The sequence below is a fragment of the Mobula hypostoma genome, chromosome X2 (assembly GCF_963921235.1).
Source record: "Mobula hypostoma chromosome X2, sMobHyp1.1, whole genome shotgun sequence".
Lineage (NCBI taxonomy): Eukaryota > Metazoa > Chordata > Chondrichthyes > Myliobatiformes > Myliobatidae > Mobula > Mobula hypostoma.
In genome coordinates this window covers 26,526,076-26,544,512 of record NC_086129.1, presented here as the reverse complement: position 1 = coordinate 26,544,512, position 18,437 = coordinate 26,526,076, and the positions used below count along the sequence as shown (strand labels likewise).

General features: G+C 39.7%; 1 protein-coding gene across 7 annotated transcripts in view; it reads right to left on the bottom strand.

Annotated features, from left to right (window-relative positions):
- Positions 1-279: 279 nt before the first annotated feature.
- LOC134340801 (endothelial cell-selective adhesion molecule-like) overlaps positions 280-18,437 on the bottom strand; it is a 186,842-nt gene continuing 168,684 nt past the window's right edge. For all 7 annotated transcript variants that reach the window (XM_063038331.1, XM_063038327.1, XM_063038333.1 and 4 more), the window contains exons 5-7: positions 11,540-11,662; positions 10,784-10,925; positions 280-9,218 (exon numbers count right to left, since the gene is read on the bottom strand). In XM_063038331.1, coding sequence (XP_062894401.1) covers positions 8,834-9,218; positions 10,784-10,925; positions 11,540-11,662 — 650 coding nt within the window. In that variant the 3' untranslated portion in view covers positions 280-8,833. The remainder of the gene's footprint in view (positions 9,219-10,783; positions 10,926-11,539; positions 11,663-18,437) is intronic.

Sequence of the window (18,437 nt, the reverse complement as noted above, 5' to 3'; positions counted from 1 at the left end):
TGGTGAAATTAGAACCATAGATTTCTGACACACATGAATGTCATTTGACTCACTGCTTGTTGCCGTTGTAGTTAATGATGAGGCAGTGGGCAAGAAGAGAAGTATCAATGATACAGTTTCCTAGAAATATGATTCATCTCCCAATTAGTTGAAGACCTGAGCAATGGTTCTGAAATCTGAGAGGAAATACCAGTCTACAGTAGAGAGTGGAGGTGGGATATTTTCTTGATCTCAACTCCAAAAAAATTGCTGCAAAAATACAATAAAAATCTTATTGGCATGTAGTTCAGAGTTTATTAATATAGACTGAACAAATAATCCAACCCGCGAATAAAATTCCAAAAAAATGTTGATACAAATCATTCTTATCCATTTCTAGAGAAGCCTGGTAATGTCAGAATAACAAAGATGCATCCCTGTTGACTTCAGCCAGGTTGAGCTAAAGCGTTTTCCATTAAATACAAGTATCAATACAAAAACAAAACTATTGATAAAAGCAAAATTACAATTTGTAACACTCATTGCATGCAGTGTGAGGTAAAATCCATCCTTATCATATGTAATAATGTCATCAGGTATCAGTGTAAGCAGAGTGCATCAGATGTCTATCACTGTTCTGTGGTCAGCCTCAGGCTAACAGTGTCATCCACGGACTTGTTGTGCAAGGTTAGTCTTTCCCCATCGAACTACCGTGGCATTCCACAACCCACTCTGTTTGAGCTGTACATATCATAAAGTTAGCCAGTCTGTTTGATCTAAAAAATGTTAGTCAGTGAACCTACAGTAAATAGTTCTTTGGCTTCTTACAATTGTGGGACACGTCTTCCTTGATTCCTTGGTTCCCTCACTTTTGAAACTTGGCACAATACATTCACATTAATTTACTTTATCCCTTTTCAAATTATCCTGTACCACAGATTTCAGTCCTTGATTTACAATTAAAATTGTTGTAAAGATTTTAGTCAAGACCAAAGGAGCAGTCTTACAGAAACAAGACTCTGTCTGGCAGGGTCACAAGTAGGTTTCCTGCCTGTTTTATTTGTCTGGGATTAAGATAGCAATTATATTAAAGTAACAAGTCCCTGGTCCTGAGGTACTAACAGACAAAAAAACATTGCTGAACAATTTCTAAAATGAATGATCTTACGATGAGCAATAAACATTACAACTTTTTACTGGAAAGCACAGTGATGTACAAAATTAACACAGTATGAGGCTACTGTATCTGAATTAAAAGTCTTTCTCCAGGAATTTGGAGATATCCTGTCCCTCAGTACAGGTGGATACTCCACTCTGGGTACTGTACATAGACCACTCATTTAAAAAATACTTTTTCTTGTCGATTTGTACCTAATCTCTGCTAGCATAGGAAATGAATGACAGCTTCCTGGAATCAGTCAAGCACATTCAAAGGATTCAAAATAACATAGGTGATGAGTATTTGTGGAATGTGATTATCACTAAAGTTAGTAAGTAAAACAGGGGCCACGTCATCTATTAGATTAGGTAGGTAGTTGAAAGGAAAAGGAATGTAAAGATCTAGGAAATGTGGGAAGAGGAAAAGCATGAAGTTTCAGAGAGCTAGCCCATGTTAAAGACAAAACCACAACCATGGACTAATTTAGGCAACAGATGTCTCCAAAGTAACTTCCATGTATGTAACTATAAGCACAAAGAGAAGTGAACTGTTCCACTCCACCAAGGCATATAACCCCGAAAATCATCTACTATTATATTGTCTTTAATTTCCAAATGCAAGAAAGCTCAAGCTCAGGATTGAAGAAAACAAAAGTTCTTAAGTGTTGAACTTACTATTAACAATTTGTAGGAAATCATTACTCATCACATTATCTGCAGACATCTGCAGTTTGCAATATTTACATACTTCTCTCCCCTTCACTATACTTGAAGATTCAAGACTCCCTATGCCTCTCTATCCTCAGTATCAGCAGTGATGTGCTAAATGGACAACAAAACTCTTCCCACCCAGTTAATTTTGTTTCCTAATAGGCTGAAAGGATAGTGGAATCTGATGCAACAGAACATTTAGAAAGTAACTTGTTTACACAATAATAAAATGGGAAGAATTAAATGCAGCCTTCTGAATAGAGAGCGAGCAGCTCTTCCAAAAGGTATGATGGGTCCTGAGATCTTCTCTAAACTGTAAGACTCCATCATTTAAATTTAGAAGTGACAATTTTGATGGATCTCATGGTCTCTAGAGACTCTTGTTCTTCATTATCCTAAGGTTCTGCTTTAGTAAAAAGCAATCTTCAGAACACTAGGGAATATGCGCTCTGCCTAACCAACCGTCAACTGAAATGCAGTCTTACTTAACTAGACAGCAAAGTATTAGTCCTTCACAGTCACATTTAGTTCCTGCCCCTGTTAGAGACAGCAAACCATGCTATGATAATGTCTTTACATATTAATGTTTAATGGCTTTGCATGTTAATGAGTGAGTATATTAACACAGGTTGTTGGCGTCACATCTAGTAAGGACTTTTCATCCTATTAAATAGGGATTATCCTCCCAAATAGGGATTATCCTCCTGTTGGAATCATACAGACCATTTAGTACTCATTATCTATCTTGCAAGAGTTAGTTAAAATAAATGCACAATATTCCAAATTCTCATAATCACTCCTCTCATCAAAAAATGTGTGCAGAGTGAACACATGTAGAATACTGAAATGTCCTTCCAGATTAAGACCAAAATGCTTTTTAGGTCTTTCCTTAATGTGCATGTTTTTTGGGTTGAGTTCAGTTTCTGAAGCCAACATTATACGCAAGCTGTATACACATATCTTAAAGTTAAACTTAAGCCCAAAAGAGCTACACATTTTAAACAAGTGATGGTATTTAGTAATTCAGATTTTCAATAAATCCTAATATCAGAGAGGAAAACATCAAATCACTCATTTTATCGAAGTGCGTCCCAACTCTACATCTTCAGCTGTTGGGAAACCTGTATTAATGTTCAACTCCATAAGTTATAAATGGTTGATGACAAGATAAAGCTGGAAATCAGGAGACTCTTATAATTGTATTGTCCTTGGAGCCTGCTTCATAGCCATGTAGAATTAAAGGGGAATTTCCTGCAATATGTTGAAGTTTGTACCTGTGAAGACATTCATATGTCTTGGGGAGGTGAATCAATAACATATATTTATATCGACAGGGTAAAGACTCTATTCTCGTCAAGAAGAGGCAAATAAGGAGATTAATTTATTTGGATTCAGCGCAGAATAGGCCCTTCTGGCCCTTTGAGCCACACCACCCAGCAAGCTGCCGATTTAATCCTGGCCTAATCACAGGATAATTTACAATGACCTACCAACGGGTACATCTTTGGACTGTGGGAGGAAACCGAAGCACCCAGGGAAAATGTAGGAAGAACATACAAACTCCTTACAGGCAGTGGTAGGAATTGAAGTCGGGTCTCCTGCACTGTAAAGCGTAGCGTTAACCACTACGCCACCATGCCACTCTTGAAGGAAAGGATTCTAAACATGAAGATTTTCATTGATTTATGGAAGCCGAGACAATTTTCATTTGTACAAGTGCTAAGCTGAAGACATTGATTTTAGCAAGCTGAGATATTTTAATTTCTTATATAATATAAATTCTGAAAGTTAGGTGGAATCAGATGTAACTGAATATTTTGAAAGAAGCTTGGACATCTAATCAAATGGGAAGATTTACAAGATTGTGGATACAGAGCATGAAGAGCACTTTCAAAAGAGACAAATTACCACAGGAGTGTTGTGAAGGCTTTGAAAAGGAAGCAGAAGGGGTTCTTTAGGATGTTGCTTGGAATGAAGTCTATTAGATACAAGGAGAGTTTGGATAAACCTGTGCTGTTTTCTGTGGAGCATCACAGGCTGAGAGATGACCTGATAGGAGTATATAAAATTATGAGAGGCATTGCAACACATACAAAATGCAGGACTGATGAAAGGTCTCTCTTGATTTCCAGCATCTGCAGAATCTTTTGTGTTTATGAGAGGCATAGATAGGATGGATAGACAGAGACTTCCTCGCACGTTGGAAATTTCAAATGCTGGAGGGCATTGTAGTATAGCAGTTAGTGCATCGCTTTACAGAACCAGCAAACACCGATCCGGGTTCAATTCCCGCCGGCGTCTGTAAGGAATTTGTACATACACCCTGTGACCGTGTGGGGTTCCAGTTTCCTCCCCTACTCCAAGGATGTATGGGTTAGGGTTAAGTCAGCTGTGGGCATGCAAAGTTGGCACTGGAAGCGTGCTGGCACTGGTGGGTTGCCCCCAGCACATCTTCACATCCTCAGATTGTCCTGGTCATTGACGCATATCAGCGCATTACACTGTATGTTTCCATGTTGCAATGTATATGTGACAAACAGAGATAGCCTTTAACATGAGAGAAAGTTTAAAGAAGAGCTGAAATGCTTGTTTTTAAACACAGGAAGTGGTAGGTGCCAGAAACACACTGCCACGGATTGGAAGCAGACACAATATTAACATTTAGGAGGCATTTAGACAAACACATGAACAGACAGGAAACTGGCAGGCGGCTGGGATTAGTCTAATTTGGCATGGTGGTTGGTGCATATGTAGTGTGACAAAGGTTCCTATGGTGTACTGTTCTACCTTCTAACGAAGGCATAGAATATGAAGTGCTGCTCCTCCAGTTTGCCTCACCCTGGTAGTGGACGAACCGAAGAACAGACAATATGGGAATGGGAAAGGGAATTAAAATGGTTAGCAATCAGGATGTCCCACGTTGACCTACATTATTTCAATGATTATACCTAACCACACCACCTTTCAGCTTGGAAATTGTGTACTTAAGAAATTGGAGCATGAAATGATGTTAATATTGGGAAAACTATAGAGATTATACATCTGAATTTCAGATCTACACAGACACTGGACAAGGGTTGTGCTCCCCTTTGAAAGACGGGATTACCTCAGAGTGGACCTTGGGATATCTGAACAAAGATGCTGATGATAGAGCAACACATGGAGGAACTCAGCAGGATAGGCAGCATCTATAGAGAGGAATAATTAGTCAACATTTTTCTGCTCCCCACCTTCCCCATTCTATTCTTATCCCTTCTCTTCTTCTCACCTGCCCACTACCTCCAGCTGGTACCCCCCCCCTCTTTCTCCCATGGTCTACTGCCCTCTCCAATCAGATTCTATCATCTCCCAGCTTCTCATTTCATCCCCCACCCATGTCTCTAGCTTCTGACAGATCCCAACCTGTGACTTCATGAAAATATTTCTTATTTAACAAAAAAAGTTTTTAGAATTACTGGGAGCCTAGGGGAAATGGGAAATAGCAAGCCAAAAACATTCTAAAGGACAAATCAGATACCATGTAAAACACAATTATAAGTAATAAACAATTTCCAAACATACTGTAAATGCATAATTATTTGAAGATATTATTTGTTTGGCTAGGAAGCAAATCCCCATTGACTAGAAGAGCTGAGGAAATGCAGGAGATAAGCATCAGTACTGACACACTTTATACCCTTGTCCTGTCATTAGCAAGAGATCAATGTGGCAATGTTCCTTAAATCTCAAGGCTTTCTCTAGTGGAAATCAGCTGAAAGGAATAAGTGCAGCATTGGGACAAATAGGTTTATGTATGCAAGTCTTCTGTCAGGTTGACTTACACAGCCAAAATGCTAGAGGAACTCAGCCAGTCAGGCAGAATCAATGGAGAGGAATAAACAGTTGACTCTTTGGATTGAGACCCTATCTCAAGTCCTGAAACATTAGAGACCACAGATGCTGGAAATGTGGATCAACAGAAATAAAATGCTGGAGGAACTCAATGAGTCAGGCATCATCTGTGGAGGGAAATGAACTGTCAATATTCCAGGCTAAGACCCGTTAACAGGACTGGAAAGAGAGGGAATGGAACCCTGCCACGACCATAACTGTAGCACCTTCCAATAAAGATCAATGCACACATAATACACAAATATTCAACATATGAACACCATATTTATGAAAGGTTTTCAAGGCACAGTATTTATCCTGCAGTCCTGAGATCTCTGGAGTGGTTCCCGGGATGAAGAGGACGCAGCATCAGGTCTTAAGACTATTTACTTTCCTAATCGCTTGCTGTGCATGGATGTTTACTTTCTCAGTTTCAAGTAAGAATGCTCCAACTCCATCTGAATCTCAATACTTACTAATCTCAATAAAACTTACTTTCCCACCAAGCTTTGTATCATTGGGTTGTTCACAATAGTTTTCTAAATGGCTTAGGCCCAAGGGTCGATCCTTGAAGAAATTAGCTACTTTCACATTGCTATATTGTAATTGACCTTATTCTCTTAACCCTCTTTCCATTAACCAGTCCTTGCTTATATATTACCCAACTCCCATGAGTCTTGTGTAGTAGTAGCAGGCAGCCGTCGATCCCAGGGGATCATGGGTTTGCACCACTGGTGGACTGTGTCCAGGCGGGAAGATTTGAAGAACTGGCTGTTGCCCATGCAGCGGGCTTCCCCTCTCCACATCACTAATGTAGTCCCAGGGAAGGGCAAGCGCCGATACAGCTTAGCACTAGTGTCATCGCAGAGGGTGCCAGAGTGAAGTTGTAAACAACATCAAATTGCCTTAGGGACCCCAGCTCCAAATTTCTTCCTCAAGGTTTACTCCCGAAGCCTTTCCAGTGGGCGAGTATGGCTGCAAGGCAGCAGAGACTTGTGTAATAACCAATTATTGGCACATTAACAAAGTACTTTCCAAAAATTTGTTGGTTGTACCCTATTAGTTTCATCCTCAAACAATGGGTAGATTTGCCTACTCAATTACTTTTTCCATAATGGCGAGCTGATTCTGAATAATATATTGATTGCCGAAGTGCCAGGAACCCGCCTTAATAATGGATTCTGGTGTTAGTGTTCTCCCTTTGGTGATGTTAGACTAACTTGTTTATTACTCTCCATTGTTGTTCTCTCTCCTTCCTTGAGCATTTGCTGCCTTCCAATGCATGGGGCCAACCCTGAGTTTGGTGAATTGGGAAGAAATAAAATCAACATAGCTGCTGTCTGTGTACTTAAACTCTTTGGATGTATGACATCAAGACTAATGAATTTGTTGTTTGTAATTTGATTTTTTTTTCTTTTCTAATATTTATTATGTTATATTTCTCAGTCTCATCAGACTTCTGATCCCCCATCCCACTCCCCGCCACGATAAATTCTGTGCATTTTACTGTGAAAATGAATGCAATATATTTGCTTTAGTGTTTCTGCCATTTCCTTATTCCCTGTTGTCATTTTTCCTGCATCTGCCTTTTAATGTTAGCTTATGCTAATGACTTTCTGTTTATGTATTTGGTTTATTTTATTCTAATTAATTTACCGTCAAGTTCTGTTTTCTTCCTCTTATCTATTTCTTGGTTCATCGTGGATGATGCTTAAAACGTTCCCATTTATATAATTTTCCAGTGTTGCTTTGTTATTCCTTGTAGAAATACATTCATTAAGAAATCTCAGTTATTTCTTTAACTATCACTGCATTTCCTGAGTAATGGCAGATAAGCAATTTGCTATTCCAAACATCTCAAAATACTTTGTTTAATTGGACTAGCAGGGTCTACTATGCACTCTGCTTATACCAGATATTATATTTTCCAACACAGACTGCGGTGTAGCTGAATAATTAAATTCATGAAAACTTACATGAACCAGCAAGGTAGTCCCAAGCCACAAGATGAAGCGTGACCAGTGATCCACATTCCATGACTTTCTCAAGACTGATGTCAATATTCTTCCATTTCATGCTCCGATTCCCAAAATTTATATCTCCCTCTGAAGGCAGCCAATGCAATTGAAACTGGCTGCTCTCCACATTCAGATGGTTAAACCTCACAAGTGAGAACAGTACACCAATTAGTCCTCAAATTGACTCTACTGTTCATTTTGGTCTGAACCCAACCCCACTTTGCAACTACAATTGACTAAACACTGTTTTAAAAGATCAATTGCCCCAATGTAGAGAGGTATTTCCTGATTCATACACCTTTGTATATCAAAGAACTTCCCAATTTGGTTCAACAGTGAAATTATATTGCCTTGTTCTCAATTTCTACTGCAAGAAATAGCTTTTCCTTTAACTGTACTGTAGGGTCTTCAACCCATTTTTTTAAATCGCTTTGATCTAATCATCTCTCAGCCTTCTACAGCCAATGATGGCTTCAACCCAAAGAGAAGTGGCACTGGCAAGTTCATTAGATCCTGGTTGTCATGCTGTTAGTTCATAACATAGGACGAGAGAAATAATGTTACAAAGGAGAAAATGTTAACTGACTCAAAGAAAGAGATACTATGATGTAAAACAGTAGCCACGTCTTTCTTGTGTTAAACCAGTCTGAATTTCTCCTCATTGAATGCACTTTTTCAGTACCTTTTATGGGCAGAGCTAAAATTGTGACCAAATTTTCTTTAAAACAAGCTATATATTGAATTGAGATGTTTTGGGATCACTAGTTAGGTGTCAGGATAAGATGAGAACAACCGGAACCAGAGCTAAGATTATAAAGATTCAGACTTGAGAAACTATTTTCTTTGAAATGTTAGTAGAATAACAAGGTAAAAATGTCCTCCTGCTCATCAATCGACTGAATGTTTTACTCCTGGACTCTTTAGATTATTAGTTGCAAAATTTTTAAAAAACAGTTGTAAGACTTCACATCATAGTTTACAATCTACAAACGTTTGTATATTGTACTGTAACATTTCTCCACAAAATAGCTTTTATCTGAATCCTGTTCTTTGGTAATCAGAGGAAAATTACTCAGCATTTCCATGCCAGGCTGCTCCTAGACCAGAGATCCGACTTGACTCTGGGCTGGCACCATCACTGGCACAGCCCCCATTCTGGCAAGATTGGATGAAGTCATCGAGGGCAGTGCGGGTTCCTGTTTTGGTGCCTGCAGCTGAGCTCTATTATCCCTAGCTGAAGGACTAGAGCGGTGAGAATTGACTGTCATTGCATAATCTGATTTTTGGGGATGCTTTGGCCGGTTGCAACTTCCAGTGCTGCCAGCATCCAATGCAGTGATAGTTGAAGCAGCGTATGATGGTGGCTTGTTGGGGTAGGGTTTGTAGCTACGCATTGTGCTATTCGCAGATGACAGGGTGCCATTTTTGGAGATTAGGTCATTCTTAATCCATACGTTTCCAACTGGTGACTGGGCGTCCTCTCTGTGAACAAAACAAATGATAATCAAAATCAGTTGTAACACTCCAGGTATAAAGCAGAGGATCATTTCCTCTGAATCATTTGCTTTCATAAAAGCTAACTATAAGATGCCATGCTTACCTGTCTGGATGGAACAAGGTGAACAAGTATTACATATTATATAGAGCTTCCCTCGTATCTTATGATCACCGGGGTTTCTCATTTACTTTTGCCCAATGTGAAATTACTCTATGTCAATACCCCTTGGCTCATTTTAATCTAATATGTGGGTTTCCACTATAAAACTGACTTAAGTTTGACTCTGATAAAGTTGGTGAGATAGTGCCAAGGAGCATGTGTGTGTACACACACACACCCCATGCTTTGTCAAATTCTTCAGAAACAAAGGCAATGGTTTTCTCAGGAAATTTGGGATCAGTCCAATTCCTGGATTAGTGGGTTGTTAATTTTCAGGCTGTTCTGCAAATCAACTAAATGTAAGTCAGGTCTTTTTCACAGACTAGGTCAAAACATAAGGAAACCAAAAGGATGTCTCTAGGCTACTTTTGTTTGTTTTAAGATAGCAATTTAAGAACTTCATGGGTTTAGTCTTAGAAGTTAGGCAGCTCACAATGCTCTCAGTCATAACAGCCAATCAAAATCAGCACAGGATGAGCTCATGGGTCAAATCGTGAACAGAGCCAGCAGTCTCTTTACCTCTCTCTGTGTCACAAAATTAAGGCTTGTTGGCTTGTTATAAGTACCCGACATTGAGTCAATTAGAAGAGTACGACTATAAGATCATAAGATGGTAAAATTTGCCCCATACCCATTCCACTATCACGACTATATTTTATACGTTTAGCTAAATGGCAGAATTAGCTGCATTCTCAGTTTTCTGACACCAACATTGATTTTCAGGGGCATTGATCTTATGATCCATTCAAGAGGAATAAAAAGGAATTTGCAACATTCCTAATGTCTTGCCTCACTCTCAAGCTACAAAGAAATCCTTTCAAAAAAAAACAAACAATAGTAATATCAAAATCAAATATAAACAATAAAGCAGCCAGGCTCAACAAACAGGTTCAGTTCATCTGAGTCATAACTCAATTTAGTTGAATTGTCTCAGAATCTCATTCAGATGTGAATACCTGTAATGCATTTTTTGTCCACATTGGATAGATGTTAGCAACTGTGATACAGCCACTGTACCAGAATTAAAGTCCCAATTTTTTCTTTGCAGAACATAGAATAAATGTCATGTGAATCTTTTATTTGTAACCATGTTATTATTAATACATCAGAGGTTAAAATGGATGGCAAGCTCACTGCAAAATACCCTGATGTGTATGAATGGATCAACAAATGTTTTAAACACTGTAATGTGTGCAGAGATCTGCAATCTTTAATAATTGAAATTAGAATAGCTAAATAGCTGAACACATTTACCATCTTTTTTTTTAACTCTATATCAATTTTTTTTTCTCATGAGCCTTTTGTGAATTTCCCAATTAGTAGAAAATGCTGCTTCTGTTTTTTATAAATCCTTGGCACCAGTGAACTTTGTGGAGAATCAGCTTCTTACTTTATCTCATTGGCTAGATTTTCCTCCTTTTCTGGTGCCCTCTTGCTTCGATAGGTGCAGCAGAAAACAATGATAGCGACCAGCAAGCATATTCCAAGGAGTGCCCCAATCACAGCCCCAGCGATGACCCATGCATTATTGGCTATGGAAAGGAGAAGCAAACTGAAGATGAATCATTTCTGCGTGAAAATATTCAAATTTCAAAAGAAAACAAGAGGAACCGGTTTCAATATGCTGAAAATTGGATTTGTACCTGGGAATTCTGCGAATACAAGAAGTATGCAAATGACTGTCTGCAATGTTATTCTGTGAATCGTGACTTTCCCAATTATACTTGCTACCCAGTGTTGCTAGGCGTTGTGTTTCTTACCCTGACACTACAGTTACCCAGCCTTGGGGAGTAGTGGGAGCTGAGGAGTGGGGATGGGAGGAATGATATTCTTAATCACTGCAAAGTGATGGGTAAGATTCTATCCTAAAGCCTCCAGATTCCTTCATGGAGCACTAACTATCATGTCATTAAATCTCTAGATTTTTTTGGGGGGGCGGTCAAGGACAGGGATTGAAGGACTCTGCCAAAAAATGTAGGATTGTGTTTAAGCATAAAATACTGTGTATATGAATGAATGGATTACATGACCAAAAGGGGGAAACTGCCATGTCTACAGAATTGAACACCAACATTCGTGGATAAGGATCAATTAAACAATAGTTTCTCCGGGATCCAACATCGAGACCACTAACTTCTGTACTTACAAGTTATCACCTCCATCTGTATAGAGCATGATGCATTCCCCGCTAAATTTATGGATGAGCAAGTGTACAATCCAGACATCTCCTTGGTGAGGTTCCTCAATATTAGAGTTCCCATTTGGGAATCTAGAAAATAAATATTTCATTAAGAAATTCAAAACAGAATTGAAATTCCAAGTCTTCAATCCACTGTATTAAGTCATAAATGCATCTCAATTGCCATTTCCTTCATGTTCACTATAATTAGATCAGAAAAAAACTTCTTTGCTATTTAGTCACTTTCAGTCTAAAGTCTACAATATGAAATTCTGTCTTGAAGTGAAGTGCTTCTATTGAAGTCCATGGAAATTATCTATCTTGGCCATAACCTGGTTAAGCACCACCTCCTTGTCAAATCATTCTGGTAGGATATGGGCCAATGTAAAGGGGCAGCATATCTTGAAGTGATGACCCTATAATAGCTAATGATGATCTATATGGAACTTGATGGGGCCAACAAGCAGAGCTAAAACAATACTCCTTTCCTCGCTATGTAAAGCTGCAATGAGCCTACAACTACTTTTATGAATCCAAACCTGTCCCATAACATAAAGGTGTAGAAATCCACCCATTTACCTGAGATTTTTCCCAGATTATTTCTGTACAATAACTTCACTCAACTTCACCTGCCTCACCACTGAACTGTTCTCACAACCTATGGACATGAGCAAACCTTAAACACAAGAAATTCTGCAAATGCTGGAAATCCAAAGCAACACACACAAAATGCCAGAGGAACTCAGCAGGTCAGGCAGCATCCATGAAAGTGAACAAACAGTCGATGTTTTGGGCCGACACCCTTCTTCAGGACTGGAAAGGAAGGGAGAAGACGCTGGATTAAAAACGTGGAGGGAGGGGAAGGACGAGCGCTAGAAGGAGATAGGTGAAGCCAAGTGTATGGGAAGGATAAAGGGTTGGAGAAGAAGGAATCCGATAGGAGAGGAGAGTGGACCATGGAAGAAAGGGAAGGAGGAGGGGCAGCACAGGGAAGTGATAGGCAGGCAAGAACATGTAAGAGGCCAGAGTGGGGAATAGAAGAAGAGGGGAGGTGGAGAAATTTTTTTTTTACCGGAAGGAAAAAAATCGACATTCATGCCATCAGGTCGGAGGCTACCCAGATGAAATATAAGGTGTTGCTCCTCCACCCTGAGGGTGGCCTCATTGTGGCACAAGAGGAGGCCATGGACCGACATGTCAGAAAGGGAATAGGGGTCAGAATTAAAATGTGACAGGTCTCACCAGTATAGAGCAGGTGACATCAGGAGCCCAGACAACCCCTGTATATTAGCAGGTGAAGTGACGTTTCACCTGGAAAGACTGTTTGAGGCCCTGAATGGGGGTGAAGGAGGAGGATAATGGGCAGATGTAGCACTTTGGCTGCTTACCAGGATAAGTGCCAGGAGGGAGATTAATGAGACAAGGGAATCGCCAAGGGCATGATCCCTGCAGAAAGTGGAGACCAGGGGGACATAAAGATGCGTTTGGTGGTAGAATCCATTTGGAGATGGCAGAAGCTGTGGAGAATGATGGGTTGGATGTGGAGGCTCATAGGGTGGTAGGTAAGGACAAGAGGAACCTCTTGTTGGAAACAGCAAATCTTTCCACAAGAGTATTGGTACCCCTCCATTTCAGCCGCAGACCATCCCTTCTGTACAGGTCACATCTTCCCTGAAAAAGAGCCCAATGTTCCAAAAATCTGAAACCTTCCTGTACTATCTCCTTGGCCACATGTTAAACTGTATTTTCTTCCTATTTCTTTTCTTTTCAAATCTTTTTATTGTTATATTATACAAAAGAAATAACACGAGTACATTGAAGTAACAACACTTACAATGTCTCAAAAAAGACATTATCTTAAAGATTGAAAAAAAATTTGTGATAACAAAAAAAACCTACTAAGCAGAAAAAGTGAGAAAAAAACCCATTGGGTGTACAACCCCAGAGCCATGCATCATACAAAATGCTTCTAAAAATAAACATCAAACTGCCAGCAAGAAAAGAAAATATACCAAAACATTTACAATTAGATCATGGAAAAAATCTATCAAAAATCTCAAATGATAATAACGAGCAAATGAGCCCCATCTTTTCTCAAAATCAAACATAGGTTCAAAAGTTCGACCTCTAATTTTCTCCAAAGTAAGACATAGCATCACTTGAGAGAACCATTGTGACAAAGTGGGAGCCGATGTATCCTTCCACTTCAACAAAATGGCCCTCCTAGCTATCAGTGTAACAAATGCAATAACATGTTGGTCAGACACAGAAATACCATGAATATTTTGAGGAATTATTCCAAAAAGCACAGTTAATTTATTAGGTTGTAGATTAATTTTAAGTGCTTTAGAAATTGTTGAAAAAACTGATTTCCAGAACTGTTCCAATATAGAGCAAGACCAAAACATATGTGTCAGTGTAGCTATCTCAGTTTTACATCTATCACAATAACTATCAACATTAGAGAAGATTTTAGAAGGTCTCTCCTTCGTCAAATGATAACGATGTACAATTTTAAATTGAATCAATGAATGGCTAGCACAAATTGAAGAAGAGTTAACCAACTTCAAAATCCGTATCCAATCCTCCGTCATAAAAGTCAAATTGAGTTCCTTTTCCCAATGCTGCTTAATCCTAGATGAAGGACGCTTATCCCATTGTAATAATAAATTATAAATTCTTCCAATAGAACCCTTGATCGAAGGATTCATACTCATAATAGTATCTAACAGGTCAGCCTCCAATATGTAAGGAAAATTACTTAAATATTTTTGTAAAAAATGTCTAACTTGAAGGTATTGCAGAAAGTGTGAGTATGAAAGAGAATATTTATCAATTAATTGTTCAAAAGACATCAATCTATCTTCTTTAAATAAATCCAGAAAAGAATTAATACCTTCCTATTCCTAATTTCTTCCTATTTCTAACATCAGTAGTGTGTAGCACGGGTAGCGATCCTGAGATCACCTGTCCTGTCCTTTAACTTAGCACTGAACTCACTTTGTCACTCTCCCTACCTATGTCATTGGTACTGACATGGACCATGACTTCTGGGTACTCACACTCCCCTTCAAGAATGCTATGGACTTGATTTGTGATGTCCTTGACCCTGGCGGCTGGAAGGCAACATACATATGAATCCTTGATCACCACTACTCATCCTTTGCCCCCCTCCCTTTCCAAGTCATAGAGCCAGACTCAGTGCCAGAGACCGGACCGCTCTAGCATTTTTCTATTAGGAAGGCCTCCCTGATAGTATCCAAAACAATGTACTTTTTATTGAGGGGAAGGGCCACTGGGGTACCCTGCACTGGCTGTCTACATACTCACTGCAGCCAATTAACCTATACATCTTTGAGGAACCAAGTTGCCTGAGGAAACTCACATCATCACAGGCAGGACATGCAAACTCCGGATAAACAGCTTTAGAGATCAGAAGTGAACCTGGTTCTCTAGCACGGTGAAGCAGCGGCTCTAATAGTCGTGCCACCGAGCTACAGATTCTGTGCGGACTCAGCAAGCCGTAGGGTCCATCTCCAGCTCTCTCCATGCCATGGAGACACTCCGAGGTCCGAGGAACAAGTCTTGTTTTCTACATTATTAATAATCAGGTCCACATTACAGAATCAGGAGAGATTTCTGTTTCAACAGTTCATGAAATTTGTAATAATTAATATGAAGAACACCTTTGGGGATTTTTCTGTCGATATTTTTTAAGGTACACCGGAAGAACAGCTTATGAGCTCATTAGAAGAGTCTCAAGCGGAGATACTGAGTGCCAAACTGAGAGAGAACTGTACCAACAGAAGGATCATTAAATATGAATACATCAGGATCAATTGGGTAACCTGACTCAGCTTTCACCCCATCAAGTCCTGAGTCAGTATCAACATCACATACATTTATAAACACTTCTAAAAATTACAAAAATAGAGAGAAGTATATGCTTGTCTCTGGACTTGTTTTTATTAGTAGAATAGGACAATGATGAGGAGAGTCTTCGATTGCTACATCAGAAGCATCGTGCTGAAATACAATACATCAGCACTAGCCGGTAAAAATTAAAGAATCTTCTGAAATACATCAGTTATTGGATTGTAAGCCATTGTGCGTGTCTTTCTCAAATAATAGTTTCAGAAGCAAATTAAGCTGATTAATCTCACACTGTGTATACTTCTGCTTATCTGTGAAGTCACTGCACTCAAAGTTATTCATTGCATGTGAAGTGCTCAGTTGCAACAGAAATGCAATAAGACAGTACTGATGCAATATTTTAGCCTTACAATACTGTAAATGCATTTTTATTAGTCTGCCCACAGGAGATTGAACTGAACAGTAGGCGGGTGACATTATTGCAACGAGCTGTGTTGCAACAGTTGACACCCATTTGCGTGTCACAAACGGCAGTATCTTCTCATCTCATGTAAATTAGCATCACTGTCCACAACTGATTATATTTGTTTAGATCATTTGTATTGGATTTGTCTTCAATCTTGTGCATGGTGCATTGGTTTAACAATCCAAGACGACTCAATTATCTCCCACTTTCTGTTATTTACCTGCCAATCAATTCCATGCTTCAAATTCACATTTCTTAACATTATTCTCCTTGAATTAAAAGAAAATCCCTTTCTCAGGTCCAGTTGTGGTAACAAAAACCAAGGTGTCATAAAGTCCTTGAGTTATACAGCATGGAAGCAAGACCTTTGGTCCAAGTCATCCTTGCTGACCAAGGTGTCTACCTGAGCAAATCCTATTTGCCTTCATTTGGCCAATATTGTCCAAACCTTTCCTATCCATGTACCCATCCAAATGTCCTTTACACATCGTAATTATACTTGCCTGAACCACTTCCTCTGGCGGGTCTTCCCATGTACCCACCATTCTCTGTGAGAAAGTTGCCCTTCAGATACCTTTCAAATCTTCCCCCTCGCACCTGAAATATGTCCACTAGCGTTAGATTTCCCTCCCTGGGAAAAACTCTACGACCATCTATCTTATCTGCACCACTCATGATTTTGTATAACTCTGTAAAATTACTGCTTATCCTCCTATGCTCCAGCCTATCTAGGCTCTCTTTATGATCCAAAGTGATTGGACTGGGCAATTTAAAGAAAGTTGAATGAATGCTTCAACAATATCCCTACACTTTGTCTTTCCCTCCTCCTTGATTGGATTTGTAATTTTCTCTGTTAACATGTTTAATGAATCCACATGTTGGATATCTAACCTGGCAGATATGAGACTGTTAGGGCGTATTCTGGAGTTATGGACTAATAGCTATATTAGGCAGATTTGATGGATCGCTGTGTCTTTTCCCAAGCACTGCTATTTTACATTCACATGACTGAATTGCCAAGGACAGGGGAGAAACAGTCATCAAATCTGCAGTTCTCTCAGGACCAGCCCACCCAGTGGACTTCACATGTTCTGTCTCTTGCAAAGTTTCCACATGCAGATATTCAGTGACAACATTTCCAGTAATGAGGGATTGGTTATCCAATAGAAACTCATCAGAATAATCAGTTTCAAACTAAAGCCTATTTACCATCCCCATTTTAGTAGTTATAGAAAAACCATAACATTAGGGGACATTTACTTATGTCAGGTAAATTTTTATATTATATGGGTTTTAATCGACTCAAATACTGTTGGAAGGTACAGACTCATGCAAATTCAGGAAGGACATTTTGTTTCTGCTAAACCTCAAAACATCATAAAAGACAACATGAACAAGATTGAAAATTATTTGTGGATCAATGCTCAAGAATGGCGATCCCTCGAGCCGGTCAAGATGGCACTGAGCTGTGGTCTCCACCAAAGTTGTGGTTCAGACTTTTTTTTAGGTTTGTAGGAATGATTTTCGGTACAGAGAGGGGAGTTAGTGGTCATATTAGAGTTTAGGGACATGGTTGTGGAGGAGTTAGAGATCAGGCTGGAGACCATGCCTCCAATTCTTGCTCAAAGGCCAGTGACATTGATGTGGGGCAAAGGACATCCATGGTCAGATGTTGGGCTGGCACACCAGCAAGGATGAAGGCTGATGGACACAGAGGTGAGTGGGACACTGACAGATTTTGGGATCAGATTTCTGTGCAGGAAGGTGACACGAGGGCTGATCAGTAAGACTAGAGTTCGAAGCCTAGCGTTTAAGGTTCCAGTCGTCAGAGAACCAGAGTTCACAGCCTGGCATTTGGGTTCTTCATTCATTGTCCACGGCAAGTCCTGGGGTCAATAACAAAGATCGAGCCTGAAGGTTGATTGGAAGTTTGGAAGTCGAGGCCTGATGGTCAAAGCCCTGGATCTGTGAGACTGCAAGTTTACTGGGAAGTCAAAGGCTTAATGTCTGTGTTAGTCCACGAGTCCATGGGAAGCTGAAGACCCAAAGACAGCGTGTCCTAGGGTTGAAGGACTGTCTGTGTCTGTGCGTGGGTGGATGGGTTGAAGGGGGAATGGGGCTTGTTTTGCTGCTGTTGTTTTGTTGTTGTTGCCTGTGTTGTTCTGCCAGCATGATGGGCTATGTTGGCACCGGAATTGGTAGCGACCATTAAAGGCTGTCCAACACATTCTTCAATTGTGTTGGCTGTTTATGCAAACAATACATTTCACTGTATGCTTCGATGCAGATGTGATAAATAAGTTAATCTGATTCTCTGCCCCTACATATCATTTTAATCCTTTTCACCTGGTTTAAGTTAGCTTAACAGAAGGGCTTTGGGCAGTCACTGCCCAGCATGCCAACCTTACAATTCAATAGCTTTTGAGGTGGCTCATAACATGCTGCATTAGTCTGTGAGTTGCCCAGGAGCTTGGAGGGAGTGCAAGAAGGAGAGGCCCAGGGAGCACAGATCTGTAGAATGTGACC